The sequence below is a fragment of the Anticarsia gemmatalis genome, chromosome 3 (genome assembly GCF_050436995.1).
Source record: "Anticarsia gemmatalis isolate Benzon Research Colony breed Stoneville strain chromosome 3, ilAntGemm2 primary, whole genome shotgun sequence".
Classification (NCBI taxonomy): Eukaryota; Metazoa; Arthropoda; class Insecta; order Lepidoptera; family Erebidae; genus Anticarsia; species Anticarsia gemmatalis.
The window spans coordinates 11,508,525-11,534,825 of record NC_134747.1 but is presented as its reverse complement, the minus strand read 5'-3'; the positions used below and the strand labels follow the sequence as shown (position 1 = coordinate 11,534,825).

The 26,301-nt window shown below is 33.1% G+C and overlaps 1 protein-coding gene across 19 annotated transcripts in view; it reads left to right on the top strand.

Annotated features, from left to right (window-relative positions):
• Pde1c (Phosphodiesterase 1c) overlaps nucleotides 1-26,301 on the top strand; it is a 519,661-nt gene that overhangs the window by 305,261 nt on the left and 188,099 nt on the right. For 3 of the 19 annotated variants that reach the window (XM_076136585.1, XM_076136581.1, XM_076136577.1), the window contains exon 1: nucleotides 5,037-5,446. The exons of 10 other annotated variants lie outside the window; for them this stretch is intronic. In XM_076136585.1, the coding sequence (XP_075992700.1) occupies nucleotides 5,227-5,446 (220 nt within the window). In that variant the 5' untranslated portion in view covers nucleotides 5,037-5,226. Of the gene's footprint in view, nucleotides 1-4,000; nucleotides 4,653-5,036; nucleotides 5,447-26,301 lie in introns of those variants that run through there. 6 more of the 19 variants (XM_076136575.1, XM_076136569.1, XM_076136570.1 and 3 more) reach the window with 5 other exon arrangements.

The following is a 26,301-nucleotide window of genomic DNA, read 5'->3' as shown; positions in this document are numbered from 1 at the left end:
TCATTGTAAAGTCCTAAGCATCTTAATCCTATTTACAGTCGTCATAGTCCCAACAAAAACAGTATTACCTACTAAACTAGACATGTAATTCACACGGATCCCTTCACGGCAAAGGTCCAAGGTCAGGTCCAAACAAAGCAATCGCTCAACTGTAACGATGACGTCACGACTTGTTAGCAACTTCTCACATTCCCTTCGTTACGACTTCAAATACGTTCAGCTTTTAGGGTTAGTTGTCTTGTTCTAGTTCAAGCGGTATCGCTTTTAATGTTCTTTATATGGGCATAATAACATTGCAATAGTTATCGCCAAATGTTAACGTACTTCAAGAACGCTAAACCGATATACATTTACTAAATCATCGGTTTAAACCTGTAAATATTAAAGATGTGTATTTTGTAACGTATTTGACACAACTGTACTAACTACTACCCAAGATATTAAATAATTATGCTTCGAGTAATTCATATTATTATTACAATCTAATTTTGAAGCAATAAATATTAGTTTTATTGTTTGATCTGTTTGGTCAGCCGAGCGAAAACGGTTTACCTTATTGAGATAAAAATTTCCGTAGCGATAGAGACATTTTCAGCAATAGCTAATCAAAACAGCGCAGTTACAGGTAGGGGTTAGTATGTCTATAGGGTCTCACGATTCGAGAAAAATTTTAGTGCTTCAAACGTTTAGAAAAACATACTTCTATTGTCTTTTACCTAGTAACTACGACCTTGAACAACCTAGTGTAACAATCATCAATAAAGATAACATTTATAACACTGACATAAGATTCAGCAATCCCGATATTAATGGCCGAAATATAAGTTTACAGTCCACAAATTATCGCCTTACATCGTAAGATACTTTGAAGATTAGTCTGATAGGTGTTATCTAGTAATCTCGGATTACTAGGTTTAGTAGATCACGGTGGTAAAACATTATGTCACATGATCTTGATATTTTGATCCTGTTTCTTAGCTTATTAGCCGTCCTGCTTTAGTTTTTTAAAATATTTTGATTTTTTCTTTAATAATTACTGGCTGACTCGTGTGGCTCTACTAGCGTACAAAGTGTCAACCCTTATTTAAATAATTCAGGTGTTGATTTTTGAAAAAATCTTTTCTATTTTAATACCTTTTACTCTCTACCCAAACTACTTGCGGTTTAAAGCTAAGGAATTAAAAGACAGATAGACAAATTTTCTGAATTAAACTTGTATTTCATTTTTTTTATAACTTTTTGAAACCCTACTTAGGTAGGTACTTTAGCATTCAGTTCAAATGTTATGCATGCTTTGGCATAGATTTCACAGCTGGGTAATCCTTCGTTGTAGACGATCTAGTGTCCCAATTCTAATGATCACACGTCAACAGTAGGTCCCGTTGATGTCAAATAATACTAGGTGATCAACTATAATAATAATAAATCAAGGATTTTAAAAGGAAGGATGAACGAACTAATTGAAGGAACCTAGTGAGGTTGACTATACTAATGGCGGAAAAGAAAAAAAGAACTATCCCGCTGCTTCAAGAATTGTGATTTTACTTGATAATATTTCAAAATACATTTTATTTCTATTGAATAACATCTGAACGGAACTTTGAATGCTGTAATCAGACTTCAATGAGCAGTTTGAAAAGTAAAGTAAAAATCTTGCTTATTTTGAATTAGAGCTCTTTATAACGCTTCTGTAATACGCTTTGATTAAAAAGCTTTCAATAGTTATTGATTGGAAGGTTTTAATTTTTGTTTGAAAGTGCGCTATGACAGGCGATGTTTTGCTTTAGACTGAGCAAATTGATTATTATAATTATTAATGATCTAAGCATTTTGAGATGAAAAAATATTGTAAGTGTTGTAAGACTTTAGGTAGTCCGCCTTTTTTCAGCTCTGTATACAAAGTTTAAAATTTGTAAATAAATAAAATATTCAAATATATTACGGCCTTATTAAAGCAATCAACTATCTCGTACTAGATTATTTTAGTTTTGTTCGTATACCAAACAAAAATCTGAAAATGATGGTAAGGTATGATGCTAGTGGTAAATTCATGCACTCATTAATATTAGTTAAAAAAAATATCAATTATTTACTTTTGACTGATTCTTTACAATTTTCTTGACAATAATAACCAGTATCAAGGTTAGCTAAAATAAGAGTAATTATTATTATAATTGATCATACGTATTATTAAATCCCTTTATTATTAGTTTACCTGTTCGCTATCATTTTCCTATTAGTATTTATAGTCTTCAAAGATATTTCTCCCTCTTTCCCGTAGAAACTACTAAATAGATTTTGATGAATTTATCAGACAGATAGATAAAAAGCAGAATTAATAAACTATTTTATTACCTAAACATAATATAAATAAAAAATATAAACATATAATAGTATGTGTCTAACTGTCTACGCGGGCAAAGTCACGACAAACTAAGGATAACTCATTCATAAAGATCACTCAGGGTCATTTATAGTAATTAATGACTGAATTATTCTAATTTTGTAAATAGTATTTACTATATTATCCTTAAGAAATTACCTGCATCACCTTTTCCCCGTACTTAAAATATAATACTACTAAAACGAATAGCATACCGTTGAAAATTTTCCTTGATTCTACAATGGCATATAAATTATTGGGAAGTGCGTCACTTAAGTCATTTCTTTGTTTGTGCACTCAACGCGCATGTAAATAAGTCACTAATGGATAAAGTACATAAATAATTATATATTCGCCGTTGGATTTCCCCGACGGAGTAGTAATTTCCCGTGAAGCAAGTCTTTCTAGAATTCATCATACATATTATTGTCACAATGTACGGTTGTACTTTGTGTCCGCGCGCGTTGTTTGTATGTTTGTAAAAGTCTCCGTGACACAAGAAACAATCTCAATTATAAAAATAGTATATATTAAACTAATAAATAATGTTCATTTGTGTGTAACAGTTAAGTTTGTGTGTATTTACAAAAAAAAATTTAATGCACATTATTTTACAATTTAGAATGTATGTGGTATTAAGTTCGTCCTGTGCAAGTTTGTTGGAGGGAGGCTTAAATTAAATAAATTTTAATGTGTCGGTCCCACTGTAGGGCGAGGGTCTCCACCCAATACGAGGGGGGCGTCTTGAGTCCACCATGCTAGCCAAGTGCGGGTTAGGGATCAGGGCAGTAATTATTTAGAATAATGTTGTCGCAGTAAAATTCGTGTTTTTAAACTGTGGTGATAATATATAGCCCTTTAAAGAAGTAGAAGTCCCTATCATAACTTTAAGCTTCCTACAGACTTTTAAATTTGACATGCTGCCATACGACTGCCTATCTTGTTTAATAGCTGCATCAAAGCAAATAAGCGACAAAAATACAACTCACTTATTGTATAATTTGATACATATAAAGTTGAGGTTAAAACAAATGACTTCATAAAAGTGACACTGCAGCGGTTGCTGGAACAAATGAATAAATACGTTGTATTTTCGGTATTTTGTGTTACAAATAATACAATTTGTTACGAAAACAAAAGAACATATTGACAAATAAATCATTATTGTTATGTTTTAAATATTGTTAACTGAAAAATGGCGTTTCAACAAACACTTATTGTTGTTCTATATTTATCAGAAAAGATTGAAGCGTGTTAAATTTCAAACATTGTCAACAACAAAATATTAACAAATCATTAATCTCCATATATTTTAAACAAAACGAGTTTATTTTAAGTAATTGGTTAACACCATTACCCCACCCATTCCCTAGAGTCTTTTCAAAAGCTTCACGAAAATACTCTCACAAAAAACTCTTCGCAATCGCTAAACAGGCCTTCGAGAGTAACTCCAACTCCCTAGTAGTAGGCGACAACTGATGTATTTATAGAAAAATTGAGTAAAACAAATTGCTCAGTACTGAACGCTCCATGTCCCGGGGATTCGGAACTGTAACTTTGAGTGCTACGTACTAATGAGCGGCTACCTGTGGCGGATCATATGGGGCGAACGACAGTCGCGCGCAGGCTTCCACGCGGTTCGGTAGCGCCGCGTCATGCCGCTAACCGCTTTCCGAACGCTCCGTCCGAAAATGTCCGAACATATCTAACGGACCGGCAAGTTCAAATTAGGAACACAACAAAAAAATATAAAAAATATATAGTGAGTTTGATCTACTTCGAGAGTTCGCGAAATTTAGAAGGAAACCACCTGTTGGTCGCGATTTGGTATAGTCCGGTGGACAGCGTCACAATCTGTTTACAAGAGGGGGACCACCCCCGGCCGTGGGCCATGACGCAACGTTTTATGGGCGCCCTGTGTTACGTTACTATGGCGGAAAAACAACACTCGTCGCTTGAAAATAGATTTCCGTGTTTCCACCTGTGCTGAACCAAACATTCATTACACGGTTTCGCCGAAGTCGGGTAAATTACGATCTGTTTAAAAAACAGTATTCCCTTCACGTGCGTAGCTATGAAATTTTCGTAAGCAACATGACGTATTGTTTTACAGTAGTGAGTTTGTTATAGACGCTAAACTCGTGGCTAATTGACAGAAACAAAGATTTGTTTATGAATGTATAAACAGAGATCTGTTTGGATCGTTCGTGTTAACGTTCAAACGCTAGATATACGTGAAGTCATTCATTAAAACTTCCACAAGTTCAAGGTTCGAATTCTAACATTGCTTGAGTGTTAATTACTGTTTGAATGCAAAGAACTTTATCGATAACAACGGAAAAGAGTAAGATCGAAAGTTAAGTCATTTTTATCGAAGCATAAAATTTGTTATTGCCTGATTAAAGACACTTGTTTTAGTCCAATATTTATGACCCTAACATGATTTCCACATATCATATCAAATAGTTGTCAATTACCCAATCATAAAACACTAATCCCGCGGAGTTTACTATCGATTACGATACGCAAACGTAATCTTTATCTCGAATTACAAACACCAGTCCGCATTACTATAAAAAACTGGAATCCGTCATATCTAAATAGCTTCAAGAATAAAGATATACAGTTGAAGTAATAATTCACGATTTATTAGTTTTAGGCCGGCGAAGCAATGAAAACGTCTAGCGCATACTCTTAATTTACGCGATATCTGTAACATATCATAAAACAGTGTTGAACATAAACATATCTGAATTTTTGAGTGATTGTTAGTGAAGTGAAGCGGAGTGACGTGTTGTGACGAAGTGTTTGTGACAGTTTGAGTGAAGATAGCGTATGATGTGATGATGAGGCGTGGGAAAGTGCTGCTTGAGAGCAGCAGACAGGGCTCTGTCGACGGCAAACCGAACGTGGCTAACGACAAGGAACTGGTTCACAAATGTCATAGTGATCCAGGCGGAGGGAGGGCTTTAGGAGCGGCTCCTAGAACACATAGGCACAGATCAGCCTCGGGCGCAACCAGAAAATGCGTCCTAACACTAGATGGATACTCATATGTCATTGGTGAGTTCTCGTTGTAAGTGAATCGTATCGCGTGTCTCGTTGACCATTAATTTAACTTCATCAGTGGTATGCTTGTAATTAGCGCGGATTCGACAATCATGTGACTCTATTTTATGTCGCTGTCGGTTTGTTAATGATTTTAATGAAACAGACATTGCCTTTGCAAACCTACTTAGAATGCAATTTATTTGAAACAATCTTAGCACTCCTTAGTACTGAAGTATTAATTTGTAAACAGAAATGCAAAAAACATTGATGGGTTTAAAATCATATTAATATCGTTACAGTTGTGTGTCTAGTGTCTGCCTATGTCCCAATGTCAGAAATTAAAATCTCCATTAATTCGATTGTGTTTATTAATTATTATTTACGACCATTATGTCCTCGTTGCAACAGGCCGAAACGTCAGACAAAAGCAAGGTTATTTTATGACCTTATTTAACTACATTTCACATCGTATTAGAATAATGATAGTTTAGTATCAAATGACGCACTCCACTAACCAGATGTTAAAGGTAAAAATACATTTGTTTACAAATTACAGACTTTTAAAGTAAATATACTTTGAAAAGTAAACGTCATTATAAAGTATCTATGGCCATTCTCAATAAATTATCTTCAGTGTACGGATACAGTACTGTTTTGACTATTAATATTATGAAATAGTATTATCAGAACTAATATTATGAATGCGAAAGTAGCTTCATTTGGGATATTCTATTACTCTCGATAGAGCGATAGATTAATCCAAGCGAGTCTAGGCTGGCGAAATCACGGGCAAAAGCTTGACGTGCAAATAAAATAACGATTTTTAAATTATAATTGATTTAAAACCAATTTTCATATTTCAAGATTAGTTTACCAGACAAGATAAATATTTTGCTACTTCAAACTTTTTAAAGACATTTTAGACAAAGTTATTCTTTCGAATAAAACAAAATTATTACATTATAAAACTCTGCCCATGGTAACAGTAAACTATTTTATTAAATATTCCTTTTATCATTTGCCTCCCGTCTCACGCGATAATAAGTGCCGATTAAGCCGAAAATGCCTATCCATGATACACTAATTTCTTCAAAACATAAAAACTATATAAAACGCACATTTTATATGATTTTTTTTAATAAAAGCCGATATAAGCCGTTATTGTCGACAACTAGGACAATAATCATGCCTAGAACTTAAGAATAATAGTAAAAGTAACGACAGGTTGTTAGTTCGACTCCCACGTAGAGAGGTAGTGTCCCCTTGGTTGCGTTTTACAACTTGCGGGAATAGCATTGGCCTATTTATACTACTGAGCGGTTTTCTTCCATTGCTGATAGAGGATTTTTCTAGAAATCTAAGTGTTATATCCTTTACTCTCTCTCTCTCTCTCTCTCTACCATGCTATGAATCCCATATGGTAGTGGGGTCAGCCTTCCTGGTCTTTCTCCTCCACTTCGCTCTATCTCGGACATCGTCTTTGGAAACCTAAATAACAATAACAACTTTAATAATAACCTTATCTTATATCTTGATATATCCTTTACTAGATTTTTTATATACTCAATATTTCGTTTGCGACACTACTAGTGTATTTTCTTCTGATGAGTGCTAAACATTCCGTACATAAATTTGTTTACATCATCGTATTAGAACGTATCGAAAATGTTGGCTGTTAAATTGCATGGCTTATTAATTGGAAACATTTTAACAGACTGTTCTTTTAATGTTAGTCGAGTTAAAACTAATGTCGAGAAAAGCTATTTGGTTTGATCTTTATGTGTTTGAAATATTAATCATTATCTCAAAACTACATTTGTGTTATCTGCAAAGACATTCGGTACTAAGTGTTGTTTGTTTCGATGGTGTTTTAAAAATACAAACATCTCGTGCCATAGACTTTACATAAAGCAGAAAATAAACATCAAAAAGGTACAGAATATAAAAACTATACTACAAATCAGACTAACAAACAAGGCTTTCGATAAAGTAAACTTATTGTGGTAGATCACGATAATTGGCTGGCTCGTACCCATCCAACAATGTTAATACTTAAACCTTAGTTTGTGGCGTAATTGGATAAAAAATATACTCCACGATAACCGGTATAATGGCGATGAAAATAAAACAGCTTGTTAGTTTATTATTCCACATCAGAAAACAGTAGCTTTGGTCGTTCTAGCAGAAGAAACTATGCTGATTGAAGTCATGTAAGCCTATTATTGAAACTTCTTTTTTTTAACGATTTCGTAACGTTTGTAAGGATAACGAATAAGTACGTATCCAGTAGCCTGTCAGGTGCTTGCCTATCCCTATGAGGAAAAGGTTAGATTTCATAAAAGTATGTAAAAAAATTCGTAAAAATTTTTAGGTATTCGGTTATGACGTTTCTCTTTTTTGTTTTGACACGGAGTAGGCAGTAACGGAAGTTTTTAATATTGTATATACCATTAACATTTCATAACGGATAGAATTTTGATAATAAACAATCGAAATTTCAACGAATAGTCGTTTTTTGGTGAGTTCTTTGGTGAAACCGACTGTCTGATGCTTTACAAGTAAAAAATCATAGAAGTAACTTCATCGTAAATTAATTTCAACGTACACTGTACGTTGAAATTAATAATAATTTCGCTTTCAAGAAGGCCGTATTAGATGTTAACACAAAACAAGTTTCCACCGTAATTAGCTTCTAAAAAGTAGTGTTAATTAAACAAGTTAAAAAGAAGACATCATCCTGTAAAGTTTGATAAAGTTTCAGAACGGCTAACTTGATACTAATTAGGGTTTTAGCTTTTCGTACGGATATACTTTGCTGTTCAATTAACACTGAATTTAAATTAGTTATTTTGAAACTTTTACTACCTTTACAATAGCATCACAATACTTCTACTGAAGGTTGAATTGGACCTGCTTATATTGCTTATATTAAAATTGGGGGAGGCCTATGACCCGCAGTGGACGTTTACCGGCTGTTATGATGATGATGGTGATGGTGATATTTAAATCAATACTATCTGTAATTACCAGTGATATCTGATATCACCAAATCTATTCACTAGCTACAAAGATTTAAAAAAACCTTTACACACTTACGATTGGATAGTACGTTCCTACTAAGTATAATAAATTGAGTTTAAACTAATTTACCTACATCTCCAACTTTTCTTTTAACATAATTGTATAATAGATAATATGAAATACATATACTTATTCTCAAAGTATTCTCAAAAAAATACCTAAATGACGTCGCAAGCTATCATTAAAACCACTAAACTATAAAACGTGCTTTCATAATCCAAATTAAAACTCATAATTTACTACCCCATAAACAACAACTAGTTTTACGTCAAAACTTTATAGCGTTTACAGATTTCTTGAATCACAAAAATAATAACTTTAATGAATAATTAAAAATGCTATTCGCGGTTGCTATGTGGATAAGTAATAAAGTTTATAACCACATTATCCTGTGGATGTGGTGGGTTTAGTGTAATCATACACATTGGGAACAAGTTGGTTGGCGCCACGGCTCTCGCCCACGTGACCATTTTTCTCGTAATTTCTGATCGTGTGGGATTTTCTTGAGGTCCTTTTTCGTCTTTAGAGGTATTTATGGACCATATTTTAGCTCGGGAAAACTATCTTTGAGTATATTTTAGTAAAGATACGGTTTCTGAGGTTGTGCGTTGGTAGGAGAGCCAAATGTTTGGAAATTTTATTATTTTAATATTATTATTATTATTAGCGTTTGATTTTTACTTAGCTCGTCTTGAACGATATCATGCAAATTTCTAACGATATTTGAAAGAAAACTGTCCTTTAAGGAAATAAATCCAAAGTTTGTAGATGATGAGTATGTTAGAATACAATGAAACTGTACTAAAACAGTAAATGACAAATAAAATGATAAGAAAAAAAGTCCGAAAACTATTTTCAATGTGTTTTATTGTGACATACCTTTTAAAGATACCCTAAATACAAGAATTAAATAAATTAATGCATTATTTTACTGAATTAACAGTTTAAATAGCACACGTGGAAAAACATTTCGTAAGTTTAACCCAGAATCTATACCTCCACCAACAAAAAAAATATATCTAGATGTCGCAGTAAAATTGTACAAAGAGTTGTATACCATACTGTTATTATAAATATAGATGATTGTATGTAGGTATATTTTCTACTCTTTCACACAAAAAATTTTAAACCCTTTTGATAAAATTTGGTACACAGATAGCTAATATCTTTGATTAAAACAGATTGTTTGTATTTCAAGATTGTTTAATATTTACCCCAGGAAACCTTTCCACACACGCGGACAAAGTTAGGAACAGAAGATTTAAAAGACATACTGATATAGAGTTTTTCACAAATATAATAATATAGATAATTTTTCATAAATGACATAGAGTTTTTCACAAATATTTTTAAACTATACAGTATATTTATTTTAACTTAGACTAACTATACATTTTCTCTAGTCTTATCTATCTAGGTACAATAGTATCGAGTCTATTAACTAGCGAGGTCACTGCGGCGGTTTGTAGTCTGTTACTTTTTATGATCCGTCTTTATATTAGAAAGGATTAGCTCCTTGCCATCTTGGAGACTAACCGAAGCTTTGAACATGTCTTTGTTATTGTGAATTCTCTTTGAAATATCGTATATATCTATACTATATACTATAATATTATAAAGCTGAAGAGTTTGTTTGTTTGTTTGATTGTTTGTTTGTTTGTTTGAACGCGCTAATCTCGGAAACTACTGGTCCGATTTGAAAAATTCTTTCAGTGTTAGATAGCCTATTTATCGAGGAAGGCTATAGGCATCATCTCATATCATCACGCTACAATCAATAGGAGCAGAGTAACAGTGAAAAATGTTACAAAAACGGGGAAAATTATGACGCATTTTCTCTTATGAGACGCAAGCGAAGTTGCGCGGGTCAGCTAGTCTGTTATATTACGAGTAAATTTTGTCTTAAGTGTACACTAGTTATTTAAGATACTTTCATATAATGATGTAATACAATAAATATTTTTGAGTTAAAATACATAAAATCACACTTTTTATCCATAGGAGTAGGCAGAGACCAAAGAACGCCACTTGCTTCAATCCTTAAAAACTTTCCATGCTTCCTATATAATGTACTTGTTTATGAGAGGTAATTTTATAAATCTTTCGCAAATCAAAAATATTATTGAGGGTTTTTTAAAACCCAAATAATGTAACCGTACCTGTATCTGTTATTTTTTGGGGTTCCTTGAAAATTTAAACTCGCACAACTATTTAATGAGTTTCGTAGAAAATAATTTGAAATTTACTTCTATAGGAATTGTAACCTTCATTTTTTTTTAATACTTCATTGTATTCTATACGTTACACTAAATTGAAACATAAACGGATTAGCAAACAAACTACAGACGTTTGTTAAATGGGATAGAAAAGAATGGGTAAGTTGAATAGTACTACCTTATTTTTCCTTTTACTTCGCGTAGATTTTGGGCATTCGTTTGTAGTTGCTAACGGAATGTGAACAAATGTTGAGTAAATAATTTATTTACTACACATTTAGAGTAATTGTGATGCGATAATATACAAATGAGTGGTAATTTGCCTAGTTTTTTGGGGATAAAAAGAAATAGAATTTGCTAATATTTGGTAATACTAATCGCAAATGTTCATGTAAAAATATGTAATGTAGTAGAAGGATAATACCATTTTTTGTATTTTATGCCTTAAATTTGTGCTTCTTTTACTATCGAATATATAATATATGTATATGAAAATCATGCAAAAAAAAAACTTTTATAAATAAAACTGAAGTGAGATCTACCTTTTCACGTAAGACTGGCTTCGATTTAAAATAGCCAAAATAATACACATAACAGAAAACATCACATACCCATTAAACACACAACAAATAAAAACATAAACAAATCTTACCGAACCATTTATTTTTACAAAATAAAAATACAAAAGTAAATCGCTACAAGACATTTAGTTAACAATGTTGCTAATCCAATAATACCTAAAGAAAAGCTATGAAGCTTGAATCTTTTCTGTAAAGACGACAGAGGGTTTGTAGATAACAATACCCTTAATCCCGATGTGGCCTACTTATTAATGTAATTATTTGCTAAGCTTTTGGGAAGAATCATGTGTGTTTAGGAAGGAAAAGTAACGGTTTGTTTATTTATATTCTCTATTAGGTGATAGGTTTTATTTTTTTTAGCCTGTTTTAGTGACCCACTGCTGCGCAAAAGCCTCCCCCTTCCCTTTTAAATTCCCCTATCGGCGGCAAAATCCGACCAGCCCTTTAAAATACGCCCAGGTCATGCCGCTGTCTCCGTTAGTGTCTCCCGCATCTGCGATAACCACCCAGTTGGTGATACAAAGAATAAAGTACTCTTTAATTTTGTGTTATTTTTAAGACTAAACAACTTTGTAATAATATTCCTTACTGCTTTTTAAAATCAAGGAACACAAAAACTTTTTTTTTTCTAAATTCTATATTGGTTTAGGCATGATTCCCTCTTCTCTTACATTTCACAATAAGTTACTATACGAACGAGGATGTTAAATGCCTATCCAAAAGATACCCATTTATTAGACTTATTTACACAATACGCGTTCTTATTAAAATTATTTTGAATAACTGCTCTACTTTCCTTCAAGTAAAAACATAGTTCTGTTATCTACCGTTCTATTTTCATAGCTCCAGTTCACTCTGGTCTCGTTCAAAGTTTTAGAAATTCACAGGAAATCAGGTGTCGCTTTATAATTGGTGTCCCACCTAACTTGCTCAAGTGCCCGTAGTCCAAACTCTAGTAATTGAAAGACATCGACGGGCGAAGCCAAATTAGAACTAAGCTTTACTTTTTCACCTTATTCATAATATAGCGTATACATACATAATGTAACATCATTTATTTTATCTTATACTCTGTTTAAATAATAAAAGATCATGATCCTCATTCAGTCTTCGACCTCTGCCTATCCTTATAAGAAAGAGGCGGGATATTAAGTATGTAACGTACGTGTGCGTTATTTTAACTCTGTTAGTTAATTAAAGTTTCATCCAAGTTTCATACGCAGATCTTGAACTTAATCTTATTAAGTTACTAACACGATGAGATACGACTTATCTAGTTAATTCCATACTTTGGAATAACAAACTGGTATGCAACGCGAAAGTTAAAGGTTACAGACTTTAACTTTTGCATTGCATACCAGTTTGCGACCACTGCTAATGTATCCTACGCTAAAACGCGCGACAAGCAATCTAAAGTAAACTGCAACGCATGTACATTTTTAAAGACATAAAATGGTTCATCCTATGCTCATAATATGCTCGTCTACGTATTACATACTTCGTATACACCTTATTGCGAAAAATTATTACTTCGCGTAAACAAGCTTCGAAACACGTATCACGAGCTTCAAATATTCGTCGTGATATACACGTATGTAGTACCATTATTACCAGCAGACATAAACACACAATGATAAAATAATACCCAGATAAGGAGTTATGATCAAACAAAAACTAGTCATCTATGCCATCACTCATGACATAGCAAGCGTTGACACTCAATCGTACTTACATATACTTATTATAAACGAGAAAGTTTCGACGTTTATATGGTTATTTGTGACTCAATCACGCCAAAATTACTGAACAGATTTTGATGAAATTCGGTACACAGATGGCTTATAACCTGGATTAATACATTTTTTGATACTTTATACGACAGGATTTTGTTCACACGGATGAAAAAGCAGAGAAATGCTCGTCTAGTATAAATTAGAAAAACGTAATCCCATTTTGCCTAACCTGAGAATTAAACCCAATGCCTTGACAGACACATACCAATAACTGATCGGTCTGCAGTTTAGTCTGCTCAGACTACAAAGTCACTCTAATGTAAAAATGATGATGTATAAAATATTACACCGTAAGCTCCATTCAAACTCGTCCGAGTAAAAAGGGTACTCTTGATTCGTGATTATCAAAATCTGACATAGTGTGTCTACGTGATGTTACCACGATGACGTCATAGAGATAAGTGATAGCTAAGCGATACCATGTTATCGGATAGCCTGATGTATCACTAATCGAATGTGTTTGTAGTTTTGTTTTACCATACGATAATATGGAGTTTATGTTTTGAGTCTATTTGTGGAAAAGTTTTTTTGTTTGAGAAGTAAGCTTTTGAGATGATAAAACAAATGATTTTAAACTCTCGACTTATAGACATAATAAAATTATAATATTATATAGAAAAAATAAAACTAGCCAGTAGCCACACTTTTTCACAATCGTTTGCTAGTTTGTTGCGAAGTTATCGAGATATGTATTCTAGAAGGCCTTCATTAGATTCTATACTATAACTCATTCATATAGAGGTTACACTGGTTGCATGACAGTTTAGTCTGCAGGAAATTTTGAAGTGCTTCGATAATTCTTATATTAATGTTCTGAAATACATTTTTGTATACAATTAAGTGAGACGTGTTGTTTGTAACACAGGTATTATATCTATACGTATCAATTGCAATAATGGTGTACTGTCTCTATGTTACAAATGCAATGTTACACGTCACATTATATTATTTTCTATTCATCTACTTTGATGAATAGCATAAACGATGTAAACATTACTACAAAAGCTTTCCATTAGATATGCATGTCCTACCTACTTACCTATATACTATACCTATATACCTACAATCTACATACATATTATTATACCCTCTTATTCATAAACATACTATAAACCTTTTTTAGTTAAAAACTACTATAATATGTTTTCTCTTTTTCATTTTGCTAAGGAGTGAAAGAAACAAAACACTTTATAAGCCTTTCCTAACTTCATATATTTTTATGAATAAGAGGGATAGTGTTTATTGTATGTAGAATAATCCATACTGTCTATACTAATATTATAAATTCAAAAGTAACTCTATCTTTCGTGGGCAATAGCTAGCTTATAATAAATGCTGCAGTCTAACTGCCTGTTTGCCTGATACGTCTTCACAAAGCAGATTTTAATAATATGAGCTATCGTATTGAGAACAGAGTAAATTATCTACTTATGGTGTTCTAACTATAGATCAGATTTTTTTTAAATTGCTAAGTGAAAATATTGGTTTTCATTTTCTGTGCTCATTTTCAATCCACAAATTCATCAAACATTAATAACTGACAGTCAAGCTGTACTCACAAAGATACATTCGCACTAAATATTTCGCAAGGCTGCCCTCATTTCGACAAGATTCTTAAAATATCCTCGGCATCGCACTCCAATATGTTAATCAAATGTCATGATTTATTTAAAACATCAGATCAAATATTACGAAATATCAAATGTGTAATTGCGATTTGAAGCAACGTGCCTTGTATGGAAGTCGGCCCGCCTTCGGTTCGGCATACAATCATACAATGCAACTTGTTTCGTACTAATGCAACAGTTTAAGAACTAGTACATAGATTTGGTAATCTGTTTTTTTTGTTTGCAAGATATTTAGACGAAATGTAAATCTATACTAATATTATAAAGCTGAAGAGTTTGTTTGTTTGTTTGATTGTTTGTTTGTTTGTTTGTTTGAACGCGCTAATCTCAGGAGTTACTGGTCCGATTTTAAAAAATCTTTCAATGTTAAATAGCCTATTTATCGAGGAAGGTTATAGGCTATAAATCATCAGGCTATGACCTATAGGAGCAGAGTAACAGCAAAAAATGTTACAAAAACGGGGAAAATGATGACCTATTCTCTTTTATGTGACGCAAGCGAAGTTGCGCGGGTCAGCTAGTAGTATGATATAATCAAAATATTTATATCAATCAAAATGGAACTGGATTCAAGGCCTAAACCCTTGCCTTGCCCGGCAGTGGGACATTAATTTAGAAATAAAAACTCTCTTTATCTAATATTTTATATTGACCACTTATAGCATCAGCCATACAAATTCCTGAACGCGTCTATGATATGGAAAGCATCAACAGTTACAAACTTTACCAGTTAACTTTTTAGATCCTGATACTCTATGCTTGAATTTGTCTTAAATTGTTTGACTGCTGATTGACCAACCAACACATAAAGTTACACATTTAAAATACTTTTTCTTTTAAATCCATGAACTGAAAGGCAGGTTATAAACCATTTATTTGACGCAGTACGCCAGCAGTACGGCAAACTTATTCGAAGAAAGAATTAGGACTGCGCCACTTGAAATACTTACACGAAAAAGTATTTTGTAAAACAATGCCTTAATAATTCAGACCGATTTTAATATTTTAACATGTACCAAATCCTTATTCAATTTCTTCTGGCAAGTATTCAAGGATTTCTTTGTTTTATAAAAGTTTTAAATAAAATACTATACCGCAGTTTTTTACCGCAACAATTGGCTGTCGAGACTTAAGACCTTTCTCATTCTGGGCAGACACCCTTGCCTTGTAGTGTGACGGTAATGGTAAAGATTTATTTTAATTTCTGCCTTACTAAGTTAGACCTGTAGCGCGATTCTGTACAGTCGGTACTGTCGAGTATCGAAAGTTTGACATTTAGAATGTACTGCCAAAATATTTCCTACAACGCCCGTCAGAGGCGCTGATCAGATTTTCATACAAAATTGCTCGATGACAGGTCGGTTGTCGGTAGTCGATAGTAGTAGAGAATCGAGCTACAGTGTGGAATGGATAGTAATTAATTTGGTGAAATGAATCGCCTACGCATTTAGTGTGGACGAGGTACGCTGCATTGGCAACTATCCAATGGACCTCAGTAAATGGATCGTGACGTTTCGGTCATGCTAAGTGTTCGTAATGTCACTATTTCATTTTATAAAGCTCTGTAGTGTGATTTCCTACGCTTGATACTATCGTTTTGTTTCCTATAACGGTTGAAATGCCGAGATCCGGTTAGCAAACTTTTAGATCTAAATAACATCCGTAACCTTTGCCTAGCAAAATTATTTACTGTAATATATTGTTCACACGCTACGTCAACACGCTACGTCAACACGTTACGTCAAAGCAGGAATGTATTGCACAGTGGCTATCAATTTGGCGTATACTTGTTTTCAACTGCGACACACAGCAGTCACTCTGTGGGTTTATGCACAATCTAGTAGCTCGATTCTCTACTGGTATCGACTACCAGCAACTGGCTTGTCATCTAGAAATTTTGTATGAAAATTTGATCAACGCCTCTAATGGGCGTCGTAGGAACTATTTTGGCAATATTTTTTTAGTGTCAAACTTTCGATATGGGACTAAACATATCAAAAAGTCAATCTTTCCTAAAGTATAATTATATTTTCTTTGCTAAAATATATTTTATTAAGTTTCTATTGTATTCAACCTTCAGTACAGCTTGAACTTTGTAAAAGATTAGTGAACCTGTCTACAGCTATGACCTGTTGCTTGGTCAAACGATCATAATTACTTTGTTAATTTAATTGACGCTATTTGAGGCTCTAGAATTTATATTTATTAGTCCATAATATAATTATTCTGCTTGCTTCAATTTATTACATCAAAGAGCTTGACTGTTTTACCTGTATTTTTTGTATTTGACAGAATCTTGAGATATTTTCTAAGTACTCTTGACTAAATTGTTAATCTTGTACTATTCTTCGTTAATTCGAACACAAAAAAGTAGTACAGAAGTGTTATAGTGTCCCATTCCTTCTAAATTTACTAACAATTCTTGTATCCACAACCTCTGCTTGTATTTTCGGGTACAATATTATAAGAAAAGTAGCATTATAAAAAAAAACAAACAGAAAATAAAATCACAAGTCCAGAACGTATACAAGTCAATTTAAAACTTCAAAATTATTTCAATATTAAAATAACCTCAGCGTCAATTTAAATTGAACCAGTATCTTACAGTTCACCAGTTTGAAATTGTCACAAGAATAAAATTTATTCAGTCTGAAACTCTGAAATATCAATTAATCGTTAAATATGAAATTGCACCGAATCATTTGATAGTCAATTAATTTATTCGATGCTTCATTAGTACAATTAATTTCTTCCACTGAGATTTAATTTGTCAATGGAGTCACGTTTTATAATGTAATGGATTTACCATTTTTATTTTAACTTTATGAGGCGTCTTTTGATTTAATTTAAATTTATGAAAATCATCATCATCTCAGCCGGGAATCGTCCACTGCTGGACAAAGGCCTCCCCCATCGAGCGCCAATAGGACCGGTCCTGGGCCGCCCTCATCCATCGGACTCCGGCAACCCTTACCAGGTCGTCGGTCCATCTTGTGGGGGGCCTGCCAACACTATGTTTCCCGGTTCGTGGTCGCCACTCCAGAACCTTTCTGCCCCAACGGCCGTCGGTTCTGCGAGCTATGTGCCCTGCCCACTGCCACTTGAGGTTATGAAAATGTAACTTGATTTTTTACAGTCAGGCTAACTGTCTATCAATGATCGAAAATAGTTGTTGCAAAATCCACTATAGGCGCTGGTCAATCTTCATATGGGTAACCAAATCCAAGCATTCTTTGTTCGATGATTATAAAACAAGATTATATACCTGCAAGTATTTATATGAATAAGAACCATTCAGTACTTAAAAATTTGTGTAATGTGATAAGCTCATAAAAGCCTAGCACCTGACATTACGAGCCTATTTAAAAAGTGGAACCAAGCTCTACAGTTCTATCTAGACCTCGTTTCAAAAAGTAGCATTTACAATTCACCTGCAACTTTGTAACAAGTGACAACCGGCCAAGCCTGTTCTTAATAATGTAATATCATGTGTCATTCACAACAATAGTCTTACAGAGTATTGTCGTATTGTCAGATGTAAGGGTCGTCGTACACGGGGCACCGCCTAACACTACAAGACGCGGCATATTTTCTTTGCCATGCATTGTTGCGATGATTTGAAGCGTACGGCGGTCACCGTTGTCAACAGTGTACGGCATTCATGCATTTTTATATCGTAATGTCAATGTCAACCTAGTGTCAAAAACATTTGAGTCGCCCTTAGATATGGCTTAACAATTGATATCTTAATTTTACGACCGATTTTTTACGTACCCTCGGTTACCTATCTGTAGAATATAAAACGCCCGCACTAAGGTTGTTTAACCAACTGATCGATTACTAACCAGCAAGCACAACTATCTATAAGCGCCTTGTAGTGAATGCCGAATTTATACAAAATGTACATGAGGAAACATGCCAGTGGAGGCGTTTTGTAGTTTATTCGGGTGTACAGTGTGCGGCAACCCTAACTGCAACTGACATTGTATGTAAACACAGATATTTTGTACCGATACCCTGTTGTAATACAATAAGATGTACGTACATTCCTTACCATAGTTACGGAGAATATTCAGAATCATTTGCATATTGTTTCGGCTTGTATGCTAAATCGTGACCGTATGAGTTTGTTCTACGCATTTTGTCTAATTAAGTTATTCAAGTTGTGCCTTTTTTATTTTTTGTAGATCCCGTCTGCATTGTTAAATTGTGTTGCGTAGATTAATATTCTGTATTGAATTGTAATTCACAATGCGTACAGTACTTGAAATAGAATAATATTGTTAATATGCATACATTTGTTGTTGCGACGACAATAGTACACGGTACTAATTACGAAGGAACAACCGTAACTGTTGACAAAATCTACACCGGTAGAGCAATTTTGTATAATATAAAATCCTAGTCAACGCAACTACTACTATTTATGATTACATTTTAATATTAAAATTTTGACATTCAATAGTGCCCAACTGTAAACATAGTAAAGATTTAAGAGTCATATCTTTCTTAATAAAAACATATCAATATTATAAATTAATATTATTAACCGATACAGCCAACAATATTAAGTCTAAAATTTATAATTACCAAACAAAACTTCTGAACAATTACTAACTTGTATCTTATAGGTAAGTACGTTGAAATTATTTAACAAATATCGAGGAAGTTACTTACAAAATATACAAACAACTAATTAAATAAATTCCCAAGTTCAAGGCGCGTTGGCTTCTCAAAAACTTCGCAGAAATCTCTAATTGAGAGTGCTTGAGTACGAATTCTCTAAAAGTAGGAGGAAATCGTATAATATTGTAGTTACCTGTTTCATAAACTTGATTTTAAAGGTTAATCTTGAATTGGTACTTGTGATCAATAGCGTTATATAATTTGTTCGATAGCTGACTATCAAGGCCGGTTGACTATCGTATCCTAGCTTTCTAACTGTTTTCAGTACCTTTAATAGTGCCAGTACCAAATAGTAAGAGATAAGTTTAAATATCAAATACTCGATACGAAGGCTAAGTAGGAAAGTAAACTGATAAAAATGGAGCAACACAATAAAAAATTCGTCAAGTATAGAAATAGTACTAAGTGTAGTAAGTAGTGAAAAATAATAAAATTATTAAGTACTTTGTAATGCTGTAGATTCATCGGCATGAAAACACAATTAGCATAAAATACTTATTGTTGTAAATGCACAACATACTTTTGTCTAACAACTATAACATAAAATTAATTAATATTTAATCAGTGCAAATGACAAAGCTAGTTTGCGCAGATCTAATGCATGATTATGCAGTAATGAAAATGTAATTATAAACGCGGCATTCAGCTCGTATAATGGAAACTCCCATATAAATGTATACAGTCTGTTTATAAATTCAAATGGATATATTTAATTCATGTTAGATTTTATACAATCCATGTACACTGAAAGATGATTGCTAACAACTTGTGATATAATTGAGGAACCTTTATCAACCATCGATACAAAAAAATATATCTAATTTCCAAGGGTACGTTTAGCAAAAAAATTTTAGAATGGTACTAGGAAAAATATAACATGTAAATCAAGATCAATCGAGTCTGCCTGGGACCACGGCGAGTGCAACCTGCGCCGAAACGTTAGGCATTTTAAGGTAAAATGCGTGTTCGCGTTAATTCCCGTATTCTATTATACATTAAACATGCAACGCGAGAGTTTAAAAGTTATGAACATGTAAATCAGTTTTCATTTTCCTTTGCTCATTATTGAAGCACTTTCAATACTTTTAATGAATTTTGCATCGTCTTTTTACGCACTTACGTTACCAAGCTGAGTAAGTGTTGTATGATGTACAATCACCGGCATAAACAAGCATACGCATACTTACGCGGTAACATTGTATAAGTAACTAAAAGACCTATAAATATAAAAACTGTTAAAAGACTGTTACGTTACTAAAACTGATGAATGACATTGATATTGGGCTCAGCCAATATATTTTTTATAATATTGGAATACACACAGGTGACTACTACTACTGGTACTGAATCAAGAATCGACAAATTCACATCTGGAGCCGAGAACAGGCACAATTTCTTTTGGAGTCAAAATGTATTCAAATCAATGCCCATGTCTGTACATAGTCAAAGTGCATAAAAGTGAGTATCACCACATCTATCTCTATACGTCGGTGTCAGTTCGAGTGCGCGAACGACGCGGCAACGTGACGACGCACGCTATCCATCATATAGCGTTACTCACGCAATATCGACACGTGAACCTCAAGTAAGATCTACTCAATTAAATATGAAATGTTATGTGATTTATATTGTTATATAGGTAATGGTCTATTTATACAATTGAATATGAAATGTGCTTGATCAAAGTTATTGTGTAAGTGATGTATTAATGCTTAATAATACACTTTTCTAATAAATAGTATGTAATACAAACGGTAAGTCACAAAAGATAGTCTATATCGTATCTCCACCGAGTCGATCTCCTATGAGTAAATATTGAAATGATTACGTGCTTGTATGCAACAGTTAGCACAATTCTAAATTACACGAAATGTTAAGAACATTATTAAAAGCTCTACATAAAGTAAGCTATTAAGATTGAAGTGATTGAAACGGCGGACAGGGAGTTTTCGTGTGAAGTTATTTATTACCCTAGCTCAATACTTTTAGCATGATTAAAAGTTCATTTTTGGCATGGATCTAAAATCAGATAGTTTACGGAAAACCTTACTCTCAATGCCTATACTGTAAAAAGCTCATTGAAATATCAGAAAAGGTTTAACCATAATTTATATTTGCATATCAACCTACCATAAAATTCTAAAGATAATTAATTCCCAATGACGTATCATTGGAATCGGGCCATCAAAAGAATGAAGTCAGACATCTGTGATAACAGAACTTTTTATAATTAAATACTATGGATGCTTCGAACATTCAACGGTTTATACATATTTCTTAACGAGCTTCATTAAATTAATGAATGCAATCAAAGTGGAGACTGCGAAACCGGATTCTTTTGGTTACTATGAACTGCAGGTAATGAAGCGAAATTGAAAGTTTTGTAAGATTTTTCTTGATTATTAATAATATTTGCTATCGTCAGCTGATGAGCTTTGTTCTCTACAGGCAATTATTCATAGTAAATAATATTTGCAAAACAAAAATCATGTTTTCATTAATTCATAGAATGATAACAAAACATAACATATTAGTCTAGTGTACAGTTAGTGTAGTGTACTGGATCCCTCCAGTGCGATAATAGGCAGAAATTACTAAAAAACCATCGGATTCTTGACCGTTCTTCCTGATGAAAAGTATGATAACAATAACCAACACTCCATTCTAGATACACTATTATCTTCAAAATATTTATGCAAAAATTTACACTCAAGGTATTCAAAGCAGTTATTGCACCATTTCCCATTCTATCAAGTGACTTTAGTGTCTCTAAAATATTTTATGCACACGCTTTCCAATTTCCATTTTATCATAATTTTATTCTACTTTATGATGTTTTAGGTGTTTCATTTATAATAGATATTCACTATATTCATTTTTAGTACATTATTGAATTTCTTGACGTTTCGACAAGGGCTAGTGAAACCTGCAGCAAAATGTTTAATCAATCAAAGTTAATTTACCACTGTACCGCAAAAAAAAATCTTCCCTCAAGTCTGGAAAAACTTAAGATACATACAACATTTTTGGTCAAGCTTCTAACTAGTGATAACGACTGTCAACAATCTTTGAAAATGACAGCCGTTACCAACAATTTACAATACCTTCCAAAATTCGCAAATCTCATTGTCCTAAGAAATCAATCCTATATCCATAAACAAGCAACATCCGTATCACAAGAAACCGAAACGTTATCCTTATTGAATTACGCGTACAAACGTTGGAGGCACAGACTGACCTTTTGTTGACATTTTCTGCTTGATTTTAGGTCGCGACGGCTCGACCGCGCTAGATTGACAATTTCAAACGTTTGCACCGCTTCGCTGTTTGTGTACAACGTTCGATGTATATATGCTATTTTATATATCACTTTTTAATGCACTTTAGTATAGAGATTTAGTTTAGCGCTGATTTACTCGTGTATACTTATATTATAAATGCGAAAGTCTATATTTCTGTCTACTACTAGCAGCATTAGCCAGCCGGCTGGTAATATTATGTTAATTCATATCAATTAAACATTTCATGTACGCATTGATTTGTTTTAGTGTGTTATTGTGTAGATTAGCGCGTTCCGAAATGATACAAATAATGCATGGTTTCAGTGGAAATTGGATAGTTTAGGCTTTGTTAAATTGTTTCATGTTTAAAATACATTCATAATATATCAGATTTCAAACATTGTTCTATGTTCAGAGTGGCGATTTAATACTACTGTCGCGACTCAATTATTTTATGAAAAGGTATTCCGCTTATTAATTCTCATAGTAGATTTCGTAGGGCTGCTAGCGAGAGTAGAGAGTATTATTATTATTTACTTAATCAGAACTTTATCGTAATTAAGGAAACTTCTCAAACTTAGTATGCTACACAATACCTACTCACAATCAAAAACACACCAAACTCCAAAAACCTACTCCCAAACTCACATTACCACAACACATTTTCCCAACAAAATCCTCGTCGTTGGGCCAAATGCAGACATTTCCACGGCACGTACTCCCCGCTCTCAGTCGTCTGACATCGGCTGTCATAATATCGAACACAATCGCCTCTTATAAATAGACTGGTGGGACTCACCACTGTACATGTTCCAGCTATTTCTGTTGAAAATACCGTAGCACTTTTGGTATAAAAGTCAAAAGTTTTGAAGATTTTACATTTATTTCTAGTCGACTTGTACTTGTATTTTGTATGTTCATAAAAGTTTTGGTAAGATGAACATTTTGTGTGACTGTTGCCTTACTTTCATACTATAAGGGAATGATAATGATAAAATAGCAACATTAAAGATCAAAACGAATAAAATGAAAAAATAATAAAAATCATATAGCATAATATTATGACGACGATGAATGACATGATGTTAAGACGAAACCCAAATGAAAAACTCAATCGCAATTCAAAGCAATTTTTAATAATACTTAACACAAAAAAAAACATACTTATATTCAAATATTACAAACCCAAAAGAGAAATTAATATAAATCTATTAAAAGAAAAAACTAGTCATCACTCATTTCATTTTAGACGCTACTCCTGAATACAAAGATAGAAAGCAAAATGAAACGGAGCAATTTTAAGCTTCGCTAGATTATTGGCAATACCAATGTAAGTCATTTTCAGGTTCATTACTTCACGAAAATCAAATTCAGAGAATGCTTCTACGAATTCTCTGAAACATATGTAACTTTATTGTAGAATTATCTGAATAAGAGTGAATTAATTATTCATTATAATTTTATGTACTCTTCGTAACTTTAATGTAGAGAATGGTAATGTTACGCTTAAATTAACGTCATCATTTCGATTTGATATAGTAGAATAGAAATGATGGCGATTTTTGATAGTTCTGTTTATATCATCTTTATTTCATCATCAAAACATAGTGAGATACAAAGCCTTTTTGTAATGATATATCATATATAGCACTAGGCTTGTACTTATAGTACTCATTGTCCAAGCAAGGAACGAAATTTGTAAAACCATAAAACCTAAACAATTATAAAATAATTATTAGAATCTCAAGTGAATAAATTTCTAACGTAGATCAGCCATCCACAACCTACATTACCGTAATTACACGTTGACCTCGAACAACTACACCATATCAATAAAACAAGTTTCAAAATTCAGCCAAAAATCGTCCCCAATTCCGCTACACATTGAACTAGATACAGCAATATCTATTTACGAAACACGATACTCTTTTGACTGTCGATGCGTGAGTTTTGACGCCATTTGCGAACCGGTCCGACTGGCGAGACTTTAGGACGCGTTTACATTTTACCGTGACAACAGATAAAATGTAGAAATAATTAATTAAAGATTGTTCATCAAGGTGTATAATACTCTAATGGCACTGAAATGCGATTTTATTAAACAACTATGGACGGATTCTTTGCCTGGGATGTGAGCATATTTACAAGTCCCAAAATCTGTGTTTCTATCTAAGTATTCAAATCATTATATTGATATAAATCAGATAAGGAAATTAGAACGACTAACACAAGAGTTTTAAAAGAATAAAAATGTTAGTGCAATGCATCAGTTATGCGATTCTCTACCAGTACCTATCGACTTTCACCAACTAATTTATCGAGAACTTTTGCATAAAAATGTGATCAGCGCCTCTAGCGCGCGCCGTAGGAACTATTTTCGTAGTACGTTTTTAAAGTCATAATCTTGATAGTCGATAGTACCGACTGTAGTGAATCGCGCTACAGTAACTGCTAGCAACGGCACGATACGAGAAATTACGACATGGGAACGTGCCTTTAGACATCCAGTAGCGAAATGTTTATGTATGAATGAATGGTTTTTAGTATTTGTTTTTGTGATTAGTTTTAAATTAATTGTGAAAAGGTGTGCCACATGTTCCATGAACTAATGATTGGAATTTTTTGTGGCTTGTTGAGATTGGTACGGTTTTGCTTTTATTTGTGTATCAAGTACAGTTCTTAGTTCATTTCTTGCTGTCTGTTTTCAATCTCAGATCAATCATCTTGTAAATTCTAATTTAAATTGCAATATTGCTAGCAGTGATGTTTCATTGTTTTGTGTCATTTACCTATGATTTGTTTCGGCCAGGTCGATCACCCCAAGCGATTCATATGATTTACTTTTTTAATAACAATAGTTTTATCCAAGTTTTTTCTCCTAACAAGAATAGTAATTGTTTTCTTTGTTCAATATTTTTTTTGTTTAGAAAACTATGATAAGCTTTCTGTAAAATACATTTTTTTGAAATATGTATTTGCATGTTAATTGTTAAAGCTCAAAGCTACTGGGTTTCTAGATACTAGTTATTCTTGTGCTTTTTGCTAAATGAGACTAGTGTCGTTACTTTTCACCGAACTGTTAATTATTCATCGTTTAAATAAATATGAAAAGTGAATTTCTCACGATAAGATTAGATTTCTGAATATTTATGTTCTGAATTTTAATAACTAAGCCGCCAATAGTTATGAGAAATTCAAAACAAAAATTTTCTTGTGTAATTCTATATCTTAGGTATTGTTTGTAATCACTATGCATACGTAAATAGATTCTAGCAGAAATCTACCAGGATGCAAAATTCGCATTTGTGGATCAGAATACACACTCCTAAAGTAAAATTTAAATTAAGTAAAAAGTAGTAAATCTACCTACCACTTGTCACGCTTTATTCGTTAAAAATTAAAAGTATCTGAATGATTTTATGATATGGTTTTTACGGTATTTCGGCAAATATAGTACTTAGAATCATAACATGAAATGCACAAATCAAAACTTTTCACTGCCCGATCTCATAACACCATAGCGTGCACTAAAAGCTTAAACGTGTCCTACCCACATGTCACAACAAAGCACTGTACAGGTATAATCCCGTCAGATTACAGT